This window comes from Pyrus communis, chromosome 6 (genome assembly GCF_041283825.1).
Source record: "Pyrus communis isolate YQ-2024b chromosome 6, ASM4128382v1, whole genome shotgun sequence".
NCBI lineage: Eukaryota > Viridiplantae > Streptophyta > Magnoliopsida > Rosales > Rosaceae > Pyrus > Pyrus communis.
Genome location: NC_142570.1, coordinates 10,176,271 through 10,196,307, shown reverse-complemented (window position 1 = coordinate 10,196,307; position 20,037 = coordinate 10,176,271). Strand labels below are relative to the sequence as shown.

Genomic DNA, 20,037 nt, shown 5'->3' with positions numbered 1-20,037 from the left:
GGGTTGAAGTTGAGCATCCAGTGCCCTATTTTCACACCCAGAATGGTCTAGCAAATGATTGCTCGATCGTTGGTCATATGTACCAAGCTCCCGATCACTGCTTAGGGCTATGCAATATTGCACGCATCCATGTTGGTTTGCCTGAGGCCTGTTGCGACCTAACCATATATGTAACGACCTAATTTCTTAATTCGGAAGATAATTACTATAATAGGCCTAAAGAAATTAAACCCTAAGATTTATTTTTAAATTAATCACCCAATTCCTTTTCTTAGACAAATTTTCAATAAAAGATTAATCTCAGTTACTTTATAGCTGCATCTAACTTCTCGTTAAACTGCCTATGTACCATCAACATAGATCAAGCCATTCGTAGTTCACCTTTCATTTTTAATCCATTTCCTAAATTATTCAAGTGGAGGAAATATTCAATACCATATTTAGCAATTGAAACACATCAAATGGATACCCAAAAAGTAATTCAGAAATTTGCATAAAAAGACAGCATCGGCCCACTGGCCACACATCGCTGCAGGTGGTTGTTTCCAGCGAACGGAAACCCAATTTTTTTATGAACTCCAAAAATCACCAAATTTTATAGACTTGTAGAACACAACAAGAGGAACAACTTTCATACCTGGGCCGAAGTCCAATGCGGCCGGGAAGACGTCGAAAATCGCCTCAACCTGCCGGAAATCAAGTTTTTCAGACTAACTCGAAAAATTACCAAATTTTATAGGGTGTTAGAGCTCAATGAAGAGAACAACTTTCATACCAAGGCCGAAGTTCAATTTGGCCGGAAAGCACCTGAAATTGGCCTCGCACCATCGCAAACCCTAGAAATAGGTGTTCATGATTCAACGCCAAAATGAACTCCGACGCTACAACCAATGCTTGGGCCTTTCTCCTAGGATTGAGGGGAGTCTATTGGTGGTAGGGATTGATGGTAATTGTTGTCGGAATCACCGAAAAAGGGTGAAACCAGTCTGACAAACCGAAACTTTGTGGCCATCCCCTCATTTCCTCCCTTCCTGATTGGCCATCCCCTCTCATTTTCTCTCCCTCAACTCTCTTTTCCCCACTCTCCTGCTGCCATTTGGTAGCTAAAACGTCTCTAACTTATGCATTATAACTCCAAATTACATTATGTTTGTTACACACATTTGTATTGACGAGTACTACCCAAATATGTAAAGAAATTTGAAAAACCATGAAAGGATTAAAATATGTCCACGAAGAATCCCGCTTAATACAATAGGGTCATTTTTTGTCTTTTTCACTTATTGATAAATTTTACGACATAAATTATAGTAATTTCCAGTAACAAAATTTTAAAATTTCTCGATTAAATTTTCATAACCATAAATCGATCTATTTTTATTCTCTCCACATATTCATATATTTTAAATTTTCAGGTATTACATTCGACCCCCATTAAAATAAATCTCGTCCTCGAGATTTCTACCATCGAATAACGAAAAGGAATTTAAAGCTAATCCTACCATTCCATTTATAGTGAATAAAATCATTACCTCAGTCTACGATTTTATTCAACCTCCAAAAATAAATAATTCAACGAAGCAATCATCTATACTCAGATTTCCTACCACCCTCATTGGTAGAATATTAGCCACACTTTGGCAAAATAAATATCAAAATCTCAAGCCATAATTCTCATTGGCTGAATAAATACCATAATATCAAGGCACATGTACCATTTGCTAATTAAATACTAGCATAAGAACCACAATCATGGGTAAAGCTACTTACCATCATCGGCTTTACATAACCGTTACCTTGATTCTTTCTTAAAATCTCTGGCCACAATCACTAGCATTGGCTAATTAAATACTAGCATAAGAACCACAATCATAGGTAAAACTACTTACCATCATTGGCTTTACATAGCCGTTACCTTGATTTTTTCTTAAAATCTCTGGCCACAATCACTGGCGATAGCAGACATTAGAAAATTTTTTCCATATTCACTTTTGGCAAAACAATTATCATATATTCTCATCGTAGCCATCATCAGCCAAATAAATATCAGAATTTCAAGCCATTATCATCAGTGGCCAAGTAAATATTACAATTTCAAGTTAAACCAACAGAATTGGCAACCCAAATGTTAGAAATTCCAGCGAAAATCATTGGAACTTCTAACCACAATTACTGTATAAAAATGAGGAATTTAAAACCAACTCGCAATTTCTGTTTATATTAAACGAACTCAAATTCTCATTCTATTATTCATGTCCACCAATAATCCAATAAATGAAGAAATCTCCATGCTTTTTCCATCATCCCAATTATAATGACCAATTCATAACTTCGATTTATGATTGATTTCCCGTTCGATAAATTTAATCTTGATTTTGTAAATATTAAAATTTTCAGCCATAAATATCATTGGCAAAACAACGATTTCATCACCTTTTTCTTTTATCCCAATAAGTAACTAGCAACTGGAAAAGAATAGTAATATACCTGGCCAATATTCATATCACACATTTATCAGATTGATAACTCCTTCTCACAGCCCACACATGAAGCTTTTATCCCAGAAACATTGGGTCTTTGTGCCCATTCGATTATTTCTCCACATTTTACGGATCATTTCGCCCAAATCAACATTCACGAGCCACTTTGCCAAATCAAATATCCACATGCCATTTTGCCTAATCAAGCATTCCTCTCATTCCACAGGCCATCACGCCTAAATCGACATCCACCGGGCCTTTTCACCCAAATCGACATCCACGGGCCTTTTCGCCCAATTCAACATTTCTCAATTGCATAGGTATAATACGACTTTTCCATCTACTTGTCACAATTTCACAATTATCTTAACATTCAACATTTTCATAATGCATATCATAATATCAACTCAAATCAAGATTAATCCGAAACTTTAAATCAAACGCTCATTCTTAGAGCTATACATAAAATATGACATTTTAAAATTTCTACGCCTACTCAATTCAATTTACTTCATGGTGAATCACAATATAGGTATTCCACATAAATTCTTCAATAGTCATAGAACTTATGAAATAATGCAATATTAATGCAATTCATAATTTACATCCACAACTCAATAATATCGCATTGTAAGGTAGGATCATTTGCTCTGATACCATTTGTAACGACCCAATTTCTTAATTCGGAAGATAATTACTATGGTAAACCCAAAGAAATTAAACCCTAAAATTTATTTTTAAATTAATCACCCAATTTCTTTTCTTAGACAAATTTTCAATAAAAGATTAATATCAGTTATTTTATGGCTGCATCTAACTTCTCGTTAGACTACCTGCGTACACTCAATAGGGATCAAGCCATTCGTAGTTCACCCTTCATTTTTAATCCACTTCCTAAAATATTCAAGTGGAGGAAATATTCAATACCATATTTAGCAATTGAAACACATCAAATGGATACCCAAAAATCACAAAATATTACAAACTTGTAGAACACAACAATGGAACAACTTTCATACCTGAGCTGAAGTCCAATTCGGCCGGGAAGACATCGGAAATTGCCTTAACTTATCAAAAATCCAGTTTTTCGGACTAACTCTAAAATTACCAAATTTTACAGGAAATTAGAGCTCAATGAAGGGAACAACTTTCATACCTAGGCCAAAGTTCAATTCGGCCCGGAAGACCTGAAATTGGCCTCCCACCATCGGAAACCTTAGAAATAGGTGTTCTTGATTCAACGCCAAAACGAACTTTGATGCTACAACCAATGCTTGGGCCTTTCTCCTGGGATTGAGGGGAGTCTATTGGTGGTGGGGATTGACAGTAATCATTGTCGGAATCACCAGAAAATGGTGAAACCAGCTTGACAAATCGGAACTTTGTGGCTTCAATTTGTAAAATTGGGTTAGAAATTTAGAAATCTAACACTAGAAGGACGTTGGGCCCACCGAGAGCTTTCTATGGACACCTAGATCACCCAAAATGGAAGCTGGATGAGGGAGATACGGCCGAGTCAAGTCGGAAGTTCAAAAGGAAATCCGGTTCCCTATTCCTCTTCTCCCTCATTTCCCCTCCTTTACTCCCTTCCTAATTGGCCATCCCCTCTCCTTTTCTCTCCCGCAACTCTCTTTTCCCCTCTCTCCTGCTGCCATATGGCAGCTTCTTCTTCTTTTTTTTTTCTTTTTTTTTTCCTCTTTTTCAACTAAAACGTCTCTAACTTATTCATTATAACTCCAAATTACATTCTGTTTGCGCCCACTCGTTTGTATCGACAAGTACTACCCAATTATATAAAGAAATCTGAAAAACCATGAAAGGATCAAATCTGTCCATGAAGAATCTCGCTTAATACAATAAGGCCATTTTCATCTTTTTCACTCATCGATAAATTTTACGACATAAATTATAATAATTTCCATTAACAAAATTTTAAAATTTCTCGATTAAATTTTCATAACCATAAATTGATCTATTATCGATTTTCTCCGCATATTCATATATTTTAAAATTTCAGGGTATTACAATAAAGCTCCCTTCAGTTGGTTACCGGATACGAACCGAACACATCTGCGCATTTTTGGTTGTGCTGTTTATGTTCCGATTTTGCTGCCCTTATGTACAAAAATGGGGCCTCAGTGAAGGATAAGAATCTATGTCGGATATGATTCTCCTTCAATTATTCATTACTTAGAACCTTTGATAGGCAATCTTTTCATCGCTCGTTTCGCGAATTGTCACTTCTATGAGACAGTCATCTTGTCGTTAAGGGGAGATAAGAACATCACCATTCCTAAGGAACAATTCGAATTATCATGGACGACTCCCACTTTGTCTCATTTAGATCCATACACAGCTCAGTTTGAAATTGAAGTGCAGCGATATTACATCTTCAGAGTGTAGCTCAGAACATGCCAAATGCTTTCACCGATTTAGCGCGAATGACAATATCACATATTCTAGATGCAAATGTGCCTATAAAGATGGATGTACTAAATGTACGATGGACTTCCCTCTTGAAGATTTGGGACGCCACTTTAGCCGATCCACGTAAAGGCTAGCCAATCTTTTGCCCCTACACATAAGCGTGGCATACCATTTGGTTCAAATGATTCACACCTTCAGAAGAGGAAACCCACAACACAGGCTCATGTTGAGCCTATCATGAATTCGACTGTCGCTTACTCATTCTATCTAACTCATGAAAAAAATTCTAGATTACGGAAGTATCCTCGAAGAGACGAATCCACTTCCCGAGAATCAAGAGATTTCAGTCAGTTATACTAATTTGGATGATATTTGGTGTCGAAATGAGATGATCATCGACGATGCATCAGCATATGCAGTAGCTACTAAGATTATGTTAAGCGATGACATTGAACCATGTTCCGTTGATGAATGTTAATGTAGAACCGATTGGTCAAACTGCAAACAAGTAATCCAAGTCGAACTCGATTCGCTTGCGAAACGTAAGGTGTTTGGACCTGTAGCTCCTACTCCTCCACATGTGAAGCCCATTGGCTACAAGTGGGTTTTCATTCGGAAGCGTAATGAGAACAATGAAATTGTGCGTTACAAAGATCGTTTTATTACGCAAGGCTTCTCTCAACGCCCTGAGATTGACTATAATGAAACTTATTCACTCGTTATGGTTATGATTACTTTTCGCTACCTTATCAGTTTGGTAGTTTTCGAAAAACTGATCAAATATTTCCAAACCCCCGAACATGCTCTTAATTTGGCTGAGGTGTTCACTCTACAGTTTGAAGTAATATGGAAGAATGTGGTATAACCATTTGAGTAAGTATTTTACTAGTCAAGGATATGTGAACAATGAACTATGCCCTTGCGTGTTCATTAAGAAGTCACATTTCGGTTTTGTGATTATTGCAGTTTATGTCGACGAGATGAACCTCATCGCAACTCTCAAAGAGATTGAGAAAACTATTGCGCACCCGAAGTCGGAATTTAAGATGAAAGATCTAGGAAAGACTCGATACTATCTTGGTCTCGAGATAGAGCATCGTTTAGATGTAATCTTAGTACATCAATCAAACTACACCCAGAAGGTGTTGCGCTGTTTTAGTGAGGATAAAGCGAAACCTTCGAGTACTCCCATGGTCGTTCAATCGCTAGATGCAAAATGAGATCCCTTCCGTCTGAATGAGGATGATGAAGAGATTTTGAAACCAAAAGTTTGTGATATGCGCTTTATTGTACTTAGCTGTTAATCTTTTGACAAGATACAGTAATGCACCAACATGTAAACACTGGACTGGTGTTAATGACATCTTTCATTACCTTAAGAGTACTACGGATCTGGGCTTGTCCTATCCCTATGGATCCTCGAGTGATCCCACACCCCCTTGTTTCAAGTCGACTTTCGCCTTATTGGTTATGATGACGCATGATACTTATCTGATCCACATAAGGCGCACTCTTAAATGGATTATGTCTATACCGTTGGAGGCACCGCAATCTCTTGGAGGTCAACTAAACAGACCTTAGTTGCCACTTCGTCTAACCATGCCGAAATTCTTAGCCTACACAAAGCAACTCGAGAATGCTTCTGGTTGAGAGCAGTTGTGGGCCATATTTAAAGCTCATGTGATCTTTACCCCTTCGTTGACGTCCCAACGATGATCTATGAAGACAACGCAGAATGTATTGAACAACTCAAGAAGGGTTACATCAAAGGAGACAACACCTAACACATTGCGCCGAAGTTCTTCTTTTCACATCAACAACAAAAACATCATAAGATTGAAGTCACGCAAATCCGTTCACAAGAAAATCTGGCCAATCTCTTCACCAAATCACTACCAAAGGCGACGTTTCAAAAGCTTGTTCAAGGAATAAGTATGTGTAATCTTTCTGAGTTGTAACATAGTTAGTTATCCTTGGAATTACTTCAAACTCAAGGGAAGTATCTTGAAGTATACTTGCTTGATCTTAATGTACTCTTTTTCCCTATGATTAGGAGTATTTTTTCCACTGGGTTTTTGCTACCTAACGAGGTTTTGATGAGGCACCCATCTTGGGTTGATAATATCCTTGATGACGTCCTGTAGACGTTTCATTTGACTTTGCGTTTCTCAAGCATTTTTCCTTAGACTATGGATTTTGTCCCTACTCGTGTTTTACCGTAGCCATTGGCTTTCTTTTGTGAGACTCAGTTCCATATGCAAGTTCTTACTTTACTTTGAAACTAGTGTGTTCCCAGAATTAATCCCGACAAGTCGACTTTCTCAATTCTACATTACACCGAATTTACTTGAGTATGTGTTGAACAACAAAAATATACAACATAAAAAAATAGAGTCCATACCAATTGGGTCAAACTACAAGGCAAAACAAAAATGTAATCCAGCCCAAAAGATGAGGATGGGCTTTTACATACAAATCAACATCCATAAATAAATAAAATAAAAAAATAAATGTGAATTTCTTCCTACAAAAAGGGGGAAGAAACGTGCAAAACAGGGTCTCCTATTTTTCTGCAAGCGTGGAAAAAAACTGCACAGTTGATGGGAGAGGTTAAGAGAAAGTGATAGGAGGTCATGGCCTCCATCTCCCCAACGTAACAAACTCTATAGCCTTCCTAGGATGCCTATAAATAGGCATCAGCTACAGCAAGAGAGAAAGACAAAAAAAAAGGGGATACTCTGCAGAAAATAAGAGAAACTTTGAGAGAAAATACCAAAAGCAACGAAGTGCTGCCAGAAAAGAGAACAAGGAATTCAACCATTCGTGCTTTCAAGTCAAGAACCAAAGAAGAATATCCATCACCAGGTATGAAACAGGTTCTGCTTAAATTAATCTTTTTCTCTTGTTTGATGTTATGTTGCAGAAAGAACAAAAGGAGAGCAACACAAAAAGCATGGCAGCAGAGACCACCGCAGAGAAACAAATAAAAAAAAAAGTAAAGAAAAGGGAACACAAGCAAAGGTCCACGACAAATTTTTCTCTAATCTTTCTTTTAGCCTTTTTGGCTTTTGTCTCTTTGCTTGGCATTCTCCTGCACCAAACAAATTGAGGTGGAGACTCTAAACAATCCACCGACTCCCCACTAACTGCAGCAGAAATAATCTCCAGAGCTTAGACCACCCCGTGAAGTTCCAACCAAGTCTAAATGGTCTATACCCCCTCGCTAGATTGTCAAGTGCAGTTTTAAAGTTCTAAGCTTAAGTCTCTGAGAAGTAAGACAGCAAGGAAGCAATATATACAAAGATGCAACTCAAGAGGAAATAAATTATTCCGTTTGGTGTTTTCATTGCTACTCACGGGTACAAGATATGGAGGATGCCTTTGGCTAAAAATTCTACGAAAACCTATTGGGGATAAGAGTCCAAGGAAAAGGAGAAATTGGAAAAGAGGAAGTCTCCCTTTATACTCGTAAAGCTCCAGCAAAGTTGATGATGTTTGTACAAATATTTCGAAGAAGAACCAAAATCAAAGCATGGGACTTTACCAAAAAAGAGAGTTAAAGCATGGGTCAAAAATATTGACCAAAAGACATTGGATTGACAGGTGCTACAAGACAAGAAGAAAGAAAGGAAATTTGCCAATAAATAGCTAGAAGATATATGTTTCTCTGCCATGGGAAGTTCTATTTGGACTTAAGAGAGTACAAGTTGTCACAAGTTCACAGAGAAGGAAAATCTTGCTGTCAAACTTCCCAAACTGATTGGGAAACTCATTCACATGGCAACCTTTGTATTAACACCCAAAGAACTAAAAGCAGTATCACTTTGTACAAGTGTTAATGAGAAAGGATGGGAAATATTGAAGACAAAACATGAATGGGAACACAAAAAGGGTGTCCAAATGCCCACTGTCAAGGCCAATCAAATAAATCTTTATGTGAAAACAGAAATGCCAGAGTGATAATTACACACTAATGCACCAAAAACTCAATCAAGTACGGCAGACATGAAGAGTGCATCACTACAAAATTCAGGAGGGCAATTCTCACCTTTGGAGCCATGAATCAACACTTGTTTTCAAAGTACTGCAAAATAGTTTGTTCAACAACCAATCGAAGAGATATTGTTGCGAGAAACTCCTGCACGAAAGAATTGATAAGTTCATCGCAGTTAGAGTTTCATTCCACTCCAAATACATAAGCAAACCCGGAACATAAAGAAAACGAAAATCGGTAATCTGTTGGATTTCCCCCTCTCTTCGTTTTGAGTTTTCGATCCACAAAGGAAGCACACGAGCAAAAGAACAACGCAGCAGAAAAAAAGGGCTTTCGTGACCTGCATAAAAATAAAAATAAAAACATTTGCGATTTAGGAGGAAAAAAGTATAAGTGGGAGCAATTCAAAAGTGTTTGAACTCCACCAATCTTACCCATCTTCGTTTGGAATTCAACGGCTAATAAACCCAAAAGGATTTTGCGAAATCAACGGGGAGCTCGAGTATATCGACATCGCTATTTGGAGGAATGAATACTGGAGCAGGGAAGATCTCTAAATGGGTTTTTGAGCTGTGCATCTCATGTGGGACTTGGTGTCCCGTTTTGTCTTCAAGTCTCAGCCTACTGAAGGAAAAGAATTGTGCATCTCACGTGGGGCTGAGAGTCCCACTTTATGTCTTCAAATCCCAAGCCCCTTGAGGAAAAGACAAAATAAAAACTCCTATTTCACAAAGCCTATTAGGCAATTACCAAAGGTCATATATGGGCTTTAAATAAATCCAAATGGCTTCTCATTTTGCCAAGGTACTGAACACAAATTCAAATCAAATATTTCACGAACTACGCTGATTTGATTCCGTTAAAGATACCTAGGCAGTCTGGTATCAAATTTTAGACACAATCATGATGCCAGAATGAATCCTTGATTTATATAAACTAAATTCACTCCTGCCATTTTAACCAAGTAATTACAAATTCTACAAAAAGTAAAAGAGAAGTCTGCATCTCACGTGGGAATGTTGCTCGCGTGGAGAAGGAGAGAGGTTGCTGACGGTAAGAGGAATTTGGAAGCCAAAGTCCTATTTGAACACGGGACCCTAATCTCACAAAAACCATGTTTGAGATAAAAAAGAGAGGAGATAATGAAGCTTACTGTCAGATTAGAACGAAGCTTGGGTCTTGGGTCAAACGGGTTCAAAGTCCCACGTCAAATGGGTTTGAAAGTTCAAAAGAAAATTATAAAAAAAGGGGAGCTGCTTCTTTGGAATTCCATCAAAAGCCTTTTGTGCTAGGACTTCGACGCCACGTGACGTCCTATTTGGACTTGGAAAATTCAAGTGTACAAGGGAAAGAAATAAGAAGTTTGCCGTAAACAAAGTTCTCAAAGTAATTGGGAATGTCGCTCGTGTGGGACCCTCGTGGAAAATGCATCAGAAGAAGTTGTGTTGATCAACCTTTCCTAAACTGTGTAGGATGAGTCTCGCCACATGAAAAACTCTTAAAACATGCCCGTCACTAAATCAACAGGCATGATCACTTACTTGTGCCCAATTACAAGCATACTAGAGGAAGGAAGGTATAGACAAAAAAAAAAAAATGGTGAATTAAAATCCAACCATGGAAAATGGCTCTACAAAAAGATAGGCTCAATGCATTGATCCAAACTCACTCTTCAAGTTTTGATTGGTTATTTATCAAAAATGTCCATCAAATTTTATTTAACAGCATGAAGCCACATCAAGATTCAAAAGGCATGAAGCCGTATATAAAAAAAATCAAATGGCACAAAGCCGCATCAAATTTCAAATGGCACGAAACCGTATCAAATCTCAAATGGCATGAAGCCGAAGAAAAGTCTCAAATAGCATAAAGTCATGTCAAAATTCAAACAGCACAAAGCCGCTTCAAATGGCACGAAGCCATATCGAATATCAAATGGCACGAAGCCACATATTGCTCCAACGGCTTAAAGTCCTCATCTGCATGAGCTTAAACTGCACAAGGCATCAAACACTCCAACAGTTTAAAGTCCTTGCCCGCATGAGCTAAAACTGCACAAGGCATCAAACGCTCCAACAGCTTAAAGTCCTCTTCTGCATGAGCTAAAACTGCAAAAGGCATCAAATACTCCAACGGCTCAAAGTTCTCGCCCGCAGGAGCTAAAACTGCACAAGGCATCAAATGCTCCTTGTCTGCATGAGTTGAAACTGCACAAGGCATCAAACCCCAACAAATACATAAGGAAATTCGAGTGACTTGATCCCTCAACAAGGGTATGTAGGCAACCGAGGGCTCTACCTAGGTGCAGTCACAAAATCAAATAAACACTCAAATCCCCAAGTTACGATTTATTCATATTGGAGTATTCCTTTCCCAAAAGAAGGGTTGCAATTAATAGGCACGTAGCCTAGAATGGGTCGAACTCAAGTTAATAAAACCCTCTTTGAAAAATGAATGAGGGTGAATTTGTGTCGAGTAAAATTATTTGTTTACATATTATGTACAATTTTTGCTCAACGGTATGTACACACTCAAAGGGGAGTGTTATAAACTTTGTATTTAAGTATGATTGTATAAATCCTAAATTAGATTTGATTCTAGTTATTGTTCTCTATTAGGATTTGTATTCATTGGAGGAGAAGGATTCTTCCCTCTCTTATTACTATAAATAAAGGCATTGCATAAGAGGAATAACACATCTTCTACACAACCTTACAAACACATCTCTCTTTACAGTGCCCCCTCACTCTCCTTGTTACATTAAAATAAGCCACAATACTATCATTTGTATTGTGGAAATATGTTGCAACCCCAACACGATGAAACGATGAAGCTCGAATTGCCGACAAAAGCCATGATTGATTTGATTAATTTGATTTAATGGTAAAGTCTAGAGAAGATGGGGATTCATTTGATTAATTCGGTGAAAAAAAAAATGTCGGAGAAGATTGGATTTCTAGCAAAGCCATTGCTGAGAAGGTGGTCCATTCGAGGAGAGGACATTGGAGCTTGTCATCATGTGTCATTATTTAAATAGAGTGACACTTGAAAAATTGAATTTTTTTATCTATTTATATTAGGGGGTGAATTGCCAATTTAGACTCTGAATTATCACCTGAGTAAAAATTAGGTCTCTAAACTATTTTTTCAAAAAAATCAATCATTGAATTATAAAAATTTGCCAAATATATCTCTAATGTTAGATTCGAAGCTACTATATTCAATTTTTTGTCAATTTAGATCATGTTACTTGCATTTGATACACATTAGCGAGTAGATTAATAATTTTTTATAAAAAAATAGTGTATGGAGTTAATTTTGAAGGGTAAATTAGACGTTAGGGGCTTATAGGCAAAAAAAAAATGATGATATTACATTATAAAGTATGTCAAGTAATTTAAGATAATGAAAAATTGAATAAAATAACTTTGAATATATAATAGTAGAGACGAAATTAACACTTTTTAATGAATTTAGGGACCTATTTCATCGAAAAAATAATTCAGGGACCTAATTTTCAGTAAGGTAGTTCAGAAACTAAATCTGCATTTCACCCTTTATATTATAGCATTTGATGTACCACCTGTATTCTTGGAAAAATTAAAATTTTCTAGAGTTCTATATTTGGGTGTTTCTTTGGCCCGATTTTAACATAATTTTTATCAAGTCCGGTCATTCAATCTGACGGTTCTTATTTAGATATATAAATATGGTAATGCTAGGAGAATAATTTGGTAAACTAAATGACATGGAAGTTGATGATTGAATTAATACTTAAGCATTAATAAATGTGTTCATTCTGATTAACGACGCATTATTTAATTTACAAATTTTCCTCATATTTAATTTTTCCAACATTATCTATATAAATATCTAAATAATATTGTTTCTTTTTTTTTTTATTATTTTTTTGTATTTAAGGGAAAAGGATTGCTCTTTTTTTCTAGAAATGAGGGATTCCGTGATCATGATCGTTTAAACATTTGTGCAATTAATTTCGTTAGGTACTATTTATATTTAATTTAAAAATTTAAAATAATTTCTGATTGCACGATATACGATGAACAGTTACGAATCCTTACGATCCAGGAAAATGATCCGGCGATGATTCTTTTCCGTATTTAAGCAGCACTAGAGAAAAATGCCAGCAACGACTGACGATCTTACGAACACTTTTTCGCGCCAAAGTTTGGCCGCAAAACCAAATGCTGGATCCGTTTACAGCAAACCATGAATGAAGAGGTTAGCACAACAACCTATCAAAGCCTTAGCGCGTATATGTCTCTACCAGAAGCCCTAAAAGCCTCCACATCAACCTCCTCTCTCAGCCCCAACCTCACAGACCAAACATACGCCCTTTTTCCCAGGTCCGGCCACCGCCTGGACCCCTTCCTCGCCTCCGTTCTCATTTCGAAAATTTCCAAGTTGGGTTACTTCTCCCACGCCCTCCGGTTCCTAAACGACGCTCCAGAACCCGATACAGTCTCCTACAACGCCCTCATTGCTGGATTGGCCCAGTTTGGACCACCCGGACCCATTTTTGGGCTATTCGATTGGTTGAGGCACGTGGGCTTAAGGCCTGATGGGTTTACAGTGACTGCTCTGGTGAAAGCGTGTGATGGGTTGGAGGAGAATGAGGTTGCCCATGGGGTTTGTTTGAGATTGGGGTTTGGTTATGGGGGTTCTGTGGTTAGTGGGTTGGTGGAGAATTATATGAGGAATGGGGATGTTGGGTCGGCAGAGAATTGCTTTGGGGAGTGTTTGGTTGCGGACAATGTGGCTTGGACTGCTGTTATGATTTCTGGGTATGTTTGGAGCGGCGAGTTGGAGAAGAGTAAGGAGGTGTTTGGGGAGATGAGGAGGTTGGGTTTGGAGTTGAATGAGTTTAGCTTGACTGCTGCGCTGGGTGGATTGTGTGATGAGAAGGAAGGGGAACAGATTCATGGGGTTGCTGTAAAGATGGGATTTTTATGCGGGTTTTCGGTTCATTTGAGTAATGCAATTATGAATATGTACTCTGGGTGTGGGAGTACGCGGAGTGCGGTTAAGGTGTTTGATGAAATTACTGAACCAGATGTTGTTTCTTGGACTGAGAGGATATGAGCTGCTTATGATGATGTGGAAGCTTGGGAATTGTTTAGAGTTTTGCACTCTCGGGGTTTGGAGGTGAATGAGTATATATTATTAATGTTTTGTCGGCTATTGGATGGCCGGGAATATTGACACCCGGTAAACAAATCCAAGCACTCTGTCAGAAACTGGGGTGCTTACAGGTGGTTTCTGTTGGCAATCTGTTGATATTCATGTATGGGAAATGTGGGCAAATTGGTGATGTTAGGCGTGTGTTTGATGATTTGCTTTGCTGAGATTCTGTTTCTTGGAATTCTTTGCTTGCTGGATATTCTGAGAACGGATTTGTCACACAGGCTTTTGAGGTTTTTTGGTGCATGCGTGATGTCTCATTACCACCTAATGGGTATACTCTGTCTAGCCTTCTTGAAGTTGCGTCCAACTTGAATTCTCCAAAGCTGGCAATGCAAATCCATTCACATGTAATCAAACTTGGGGTTCCTGTTGGATGATCTTGTGGTGTCTTGCTTGATGACAACGTATGGAAGATGCAATTGGATTGAAGAAGCAAAAAGGGCATTTTCTAATACTGACAAGATAAATTCGGTACTTCTTAATTCAATGGCAGCTAGTTTTGTCTGTGCCGGTTGTCATGCTGATGCTATCAATTTGTTCTATACTGCAAGGGGCTTGAAACTTGAAGTGGACTCTTCAACTTTCAGTACTGTCCTTAAAGCTTGTGGTGCTATAACTGAGTTAGAACAGGGACTAGTGATTCACTCCCTAGCTCTCAAAACTGGATTGGATCAAGGGAGGTTTTTTGTTGAAAGTGCTATTGTTGACGTTTATTGCAAGTGCAGAAGCATAGGTGATGCAGAAAAGGCGTTTAAGAATGCTTCCACAAGTAATTTGGCTTCTTGGAATGCTATGGTGATGGGATACGCTCAACATGGTTTTCAACATGAAGTGTCGGAACTATTCAACAAGATGTCTAAATTTGGAATAAAACCAGATCAGGTAACAGATCTGGGACTTCTTACTTCATGTTGCCATGCAGGTCTTGTTAAAGAAGCTTTTACTTAAACTCAATGATTGAGCTTCATGAGCTAAAGCCACATATCGAACACTATGGTTGCTTGGTTGACCTTCTTGGCCGACTTGGACTCTTAGAAGATGATGCTCATATATGGCAGATTCTTCTATCGGCCTGTAACATCCATAGAAACATTGATATGAGGAAAGTCGCAGCAAGGAAGCTTCTTGAACTGGAGCCTGAAAACGAAACTGCATATATTTTGCTTTCAAATCTGTATACCTCAGCTGGCACGTGGAGTGCTGTTGGAAAAGTGAGAAAGGAAATGAAGGAAAAAATCGTCTACGAGGAACCTGGTTCTAGTTGGCTTCAAGTTGGAGGATCGCTTCATTACTTTTTTGCTGATGACAAATTATATTCTGGGAATACAGAAATACATACTGAACTAATAAGGTTGTACCTGCAGATGTCGGTGACAACAAAATTGGAAAATGATGGTCCGAGTTTAATGATCTTTGACATATGACCACATCATTGTACATATTGAACCATTCACATTGTTTACTTGGCTACCGTCTAGGAACAGAAGTGGCATCCTTGCCATTGAGTGAAGAGCTAGTCATCAGATGAGGTTCGTGTTCTATTTATGAAGTCCAGTCACATATGCTCTTGCATCAGTATTATACCATATTGCATTTGGAAGTTCTACTATAATATGACATTGGTCATCAACTTTTTATTTTGGTTTATGGACTGTTTAGATAATTATTTACCTGCTTTACAAGGTTATCTTCCATGGTCCAGTAGCTATGAGCATGACCGACAATATAACTGATAATATCGTTTTGTTCTGCTAAGTGCTAACATTGTGAGTTATGTTTAAAGCTATGACAGAAAGAATGTATGTTGGTTTCTATTGAATCATCTGCGAACTCATGAAGTTGAAAATTTCCTTGTTATTTTTATTTTTGACGTTCTGGGGTTTTTCCCTTTTCCAAGTCAACTGCTATGTGTGACTAGAAACTATCAATTGAGTTTGAAAGGAAAAAAGAAAAACGATATGATAGAAGAAGAGCTAAATATATTAAGAAGGTAACGGTCATACATTTTATAAAAAAATTAATCTATAAACTTCTACTCTTCTAGCTCTCACTACAAGTGGGTCTTCCTGCAGTGACGTTTGCGATCTGTAGAGGTTTTGGAGAGGAAGGAGACTATTGAATGAATGGCATTTGCAGCTATTCTTGATTTTTATCTGTCCCCGCTTTGGCAGAGGCTTCCGGCTTCTGAAGTTGTTGCAAGTTTCAGTGGTAGAAGCAACGGAGATCTTGCTGATCATTTTGCAAGTTTCAGTGGTGTGAAAACGCACTAGGACAGTTATTGTTCATTAATGCAGTAATTGCCTTAACTCAATAACTCAAACAATAGTTGTCTTAGTAAGGTGAAGTTGCTCTAATGGCTTTGCTTTTCGATTAGGATTCCTGTTGATTGGATGAACCAATTTAATTGTGACATCTTGCGAGATAATTGTACTTCTCTTTAATTGAAAGAAAAAAAATCTCTTCGTACTAACAAATTCCTAACCAAAACATGAACTTTTCTTTGAAAGATCCTCAGAAAGACAGTATTCCTTACCTAAATATGCTTGACATCCATCACCCTTAGAATTGTTGTATAAAACATTTTGAAACGTATAAACATTGAGTTGAGGACACCCATATAGCAAACCAAATTCCATCGTTTTGAAGCAAGAAAATCTGTGTCGGAAGTTATTCATTATTTGTGGTGCAAAACTTGCACGCTGCACAAATCAATTGATCATGTGTTGTCGAGAAAATATCACAGAGAAGAAACATGGATATGCAACTCGCAAGCTGCATCGGTTGCCTTGTCCTACAAGTTTCCTACATACATGTTTCCGATTCCGATAACGTAGAGAATGGGGAAGACCGTCCATTTGTAACATATCTCATTATTTTCCTTGATGTGGTGATACTTGGATTTCATAGCAAGGCACAATCAAATGGAACTATAAGCATCTGGATTCCTTAACTAAAGCAATGGTGCAAATGTGCCCTTATTCTTTCCTCTATTCTGTCACACTAGTCCCTTGTGTCAAATACTCTTCCCCTGCATGCTACATCATTCTTTCTCCAACTTTCCACTATCTTGTTCCAATTTCTTCACAACACAATGGCTACCGTTGTCAATTTCTCTGGCAAAACCACGAGTCAGAGAATTTGCCTCAAGCCAATGGCAGGACCAGGACCAGGGCCAGCCATTGGTTCCTTGGCTATCAAAAGAACATGCCAATTTCCCCTCAGCAGAACAAATACTGTGCAACATTGCATCTATATGACAAGGAAGGCACAAGATAGACTATTGAATGAGCACAGGGTGTTTCCTGCATTAGCAGCAACGAGAAACTCGGACATTTTTCCGGGATCTCCTTCTCCATCGGACACAATCAAGCAATTCTACAGATACATCAATGAGAAAAACTTAAAGCAACTACGTGATCACATCTCAGAAGACTGCTACATTGAAGAGTGCTCTTTCCACACACCATTACAAGGCAAAAAGGTCAATACTCTTTGTTCTTCCTCATGACAATAAAGCAATAGTTTTCCCTTTCCACTGACAAAACCTAAACTTCATTTATGCAGGAGGTTATGAGTTTTTTTGAGCAGCTAACTGCAGGCATGGGCCAAAATGTTAAGTTCATTTTACGACACGTATGCGAAGGAGATGAACTAACAGCAGCAGCAAACTGGCATATGGGTATATCTATAAATGATTATCGCTTCCGCATAAATACCTAAATATAAATCTAGTTCTATGAAATAACTTATGTTTGGCTTTGCAGAATGGAAAAACAAACAGATCCCCTTCACCAGAGGCTGTAGCTTCTTCGAATGCTCCAAAGAAGGAGAAAAAATAATAATCAAGTACAGAATTTTAGATTTACTACTTTAGCCTCTGATTCAATTGAGATTGAAGATGAAGAAAACCTTACTGATTTTAATTGTCTGCAGGAAAGCACAGATAGTTATTGAATCACCAATCAAACCAGGAACACTAGTGCTGGTAATTTCGCTTCGGAAATTATTTCTTCACACCCTTTCTCACCTCTTGCACACCCCTTTGTTTTTGAGCCATTGGATTGAACAAATCAAAGGCCATAATTAAAAAGGGCGTGCAGAAGGTGAAAAACGGTGTGCAGAAATCACTCCCCTTTTGCGTACTATTATCATGATATATAGTGCCTTAGCCTCTATCATCATGATAAGAAAACAAGAACGGTAAATTGCGTATTATTGACCCCTTGATTTTGTTCATTATGTGTTTGTTCCTTTGGCACAATTCAGAGTATGTTAAAGACGGTGACTTCACTATTTGATGGTTTCCCAAAAATTGCTGAATGTACGTTAGCTTTCACCATATATTTCAAAACCTCAGCATATCGTACATGTCACAGATATTACATAACATAAGATATCTCTGATGCAGGGTTCCTAAAAAGTCCTCATATTGTTTTGCGGTGGTTATGGAAGATGTACGCATTACTTATCGCACCACTTCTAGAAAGCTACTTAAGGCTTTGGAACCTCGCAGCTCGTATACTTGGCCATGCATACTACATTTTGCTTTACATTGCAAAGCTTTTCTTCAACGAGGAATAACATTAGAAGGACAACTAAATCACCTCTCAGTCATCATTGCTGTCACGACTTGACCACGTTTCTAGTAGCGAGAGAAGAAGCAATGGGCCGAAAACTGGTGGAAGTGGCGGAGGCCTGCTGAAGGCGACCATTGGTTGGGTTTTCTCTTTCGTAACAATTCCTCCTTCCCCATTATCGTTGTTCCCTAGTTTCTTAGGTGTTGAACCGGCCAAAGTACCTAATTATAATCCACTAGATTAGTCAGACAGAGAAGTTGTTATACCATACAATTCTAACTAGAAAAGCCTCAAATGAGAGAATATATATTACCCCATGACCCTTTCATAGGGTAGAGTTGTTTGAATTTGATCTTTGCGGGTGATAACGCAGCTATTCCACACATGTAAGATCTCTTTTTGCTGATCGTTTCACAATGAAGTAGTTAACACTAGAAACTGACAATCCTGGAGCAAAGTGAAAACATGGAAAATGTGTTAGAAAAGCCTGTTTTCTTTCTCGATTTTCTTCCCAATTCTCCTACAAGGAGCGACGCACTCCATGATCACTCAATGTGAGGGGGTTGGAAAAGAAATGGATTGTAGATAACATCATCATATCAACAATCATCATTCGCAATGCAGGGAAGCATATGAATAAAATGTTGGAAACGGTTCTCAGATTCCCTGAAATTAATACTTCATATTGGTAGCATATTTAAAAGCACGCCACAGGACAATGCATAGCAATCCCTTGTTCAATAAACCGAAACAAGAACAATGCTTCCATGAAATTCATTGGTAATTAATCAGATGGCTAGCAATTTTCGCACTCCTTTGTTTATTCACACTCCTCCCCTCGTTTTTACGCTTCCATTCTCCTTTTATGCATTCAACTATCAAAGCGTAATAACGAAAGGAAGGGAGTGCAAACCGATAAAATGAGAGTGAAAATCGCTACCTGATTGCATTAACACAACATGTAAACACAAAATAAAAGGATATATATATATATTCAAGCTTCAATTGCAACAAAGGAATAGGACAAATATTCTGACAGCCCCTAGTTCAGTTTTACTGCAAATTTTTTTTTTTTTTTTTTTTGGCCTAATATTTTGACAGCAAAGTGTAACTAAAAGAAAGTGAACCTTGATAGTAAGTACCCAGTTCAACGAGTTAATAACTGAACAATAAACACTAAAAGCATAATAAAATTAGACGAGTCCCAGTGACTCTAAGAACTTATAGTTGAGTGAAAATTACGGAAAACTTCGGATTGATCGGTGAAAAATATTAAAGTTTGTTTTTGTGATTAGTTAACCAAAGTAACCCAACAAACTGATACAGTAGAGATACTAATTAAGATTAGAGTTGG

The 20,037-nt window shown here is 37.8% G+C and overlaps 2 protein-coding genes, 1 long non-coding RNA gene and 1 pseudogene across 5 annotated transcripts; 2 read left to right on the top strand and 2 right to left on the bottom strand.

The window, feature by feature from the left end:
* Nucleotides 1-464: 464 nt before the first annotated feature.
* LOC137711341 (uncharacterized) lies at nt 465-9,535 on the bottom strand. 2 transcript variants are annotated; one of them, XR_015963590.1, is made up of 3 exons: nt 9,336-9,535; nt 8,956-9,241; nt 465-7,645 (listed from the first exon to the last, which is right to left on the bottom strand). It is a non-coding gene; the product is annotated as an uncharacterized LOC137711341 (long non-coding RNA). The 2 variants fall into 2 exon arrangements; XR_015963589.1 differs by having other exon boundaries at nt 2,407-9,241.
* A 3,566-nt stretch (nt 9,536-13,101) lies between these two features.
* Nucleotides 13,102-16,580, top strand: LOC137710072 (putative pentatricopeptide repeat-containing protein At3g25970; annotated as a pseudogene). The gene is made up of 2 exons (XR_015963588.1): nt 13,102-15,635; nt 16,179-16,580. The product of XR_015963588.1 is annotated as a putative pentatricopeptide repeat-containing protein At3g25970 (transcript).
* Nucleotides 16,581-16,708: 128 nt separating this feature from the next.
* Nucleotides 16,709-19,343, top strand: LOC148696273 (Nuclear transport factor 2 (NTF2) family protein). Its single transcript, XM_088695746.1, has 6 exons — nt 16,709-17,587; nt 17,671-17,785; nt 17,871-17,952; nt 18,040-18,091; nt 18,373-18,427; nt 18,515-19,343. Exons 1-6 carry the CDS (start codon nt 17,198-17,200, stop codon nt 18,685-18,687), a joined length of 867 nt encoding a protein of 288 aa, XP_088551872.1. The 5' UTR covers nt 16,709-17,197; the 3' UTR covers nt 18,688-19,343.
* On the bottom strand, nt 18,408-19,130 carry LOC148696274 (uncharacterized). The gene is made up of 2 exons (XM_088695747.1): nt 18,997-19,130; nt 18,408-18,904 (listed from the first exon to the last, which is right to left on the bottom strand). Exons 1-2 carry the CDS (start codon nt 19,067-19,069, stop codon nt 18,714-18,716), a joined length of 264 nt encoding a protein of 87 aa, XP_088551873.1. The 5' UTR covers nt 19,070-19,130; the 3' UTR covers nt 18,408-18,713.
* Nucleotides 19,344-20,037: the final 694 nt, after the last annotated feature.

What these genes read in the sequence shown, in the direction of transcription:
- LOC148696273 (XM_088695746.1), top strand. Translation starts at nt 17,198, where the DNA reads ATGGCTACCGTTGTCAATTTCTCTGGCAAAACCACGAGTCAGAGAATT. An exon ending in AACCAGGAACACTAGTGCTG is followed by an intron (nt 18,092 to 18,372) that starts GTAATTTCGCTT and finishes GGCACAATTCAG; the next exon opens with AGTATGTTAAAGACGGTGAC. An exon ending in TTTCCCAAAAATTGCTGAAT is followed by an intron (nt 18,428 to 18,514) that starts GTACGTTAGCTT and finishes TCTCTGATGCAG; the next exon opens with GGTTCCTAAAAAGTCCTCAT.
- LOC148696274 (XM_088695747.1), bottom strand. Translation starts at nt 19,069, where the DNA reads ATGTGTGGAATAGCTGCGTTATCACCCGCAAAGATCAAATTCAAACAA. An exon ending in CCCTATGAAAGGGTCATGGG is followed by an intron (nt 18,905 to 18,996) that starts GTAATATATATT and finishes GATTATAATTAG; the next exon opens with GTACTTTGGCCGGTTCAACA.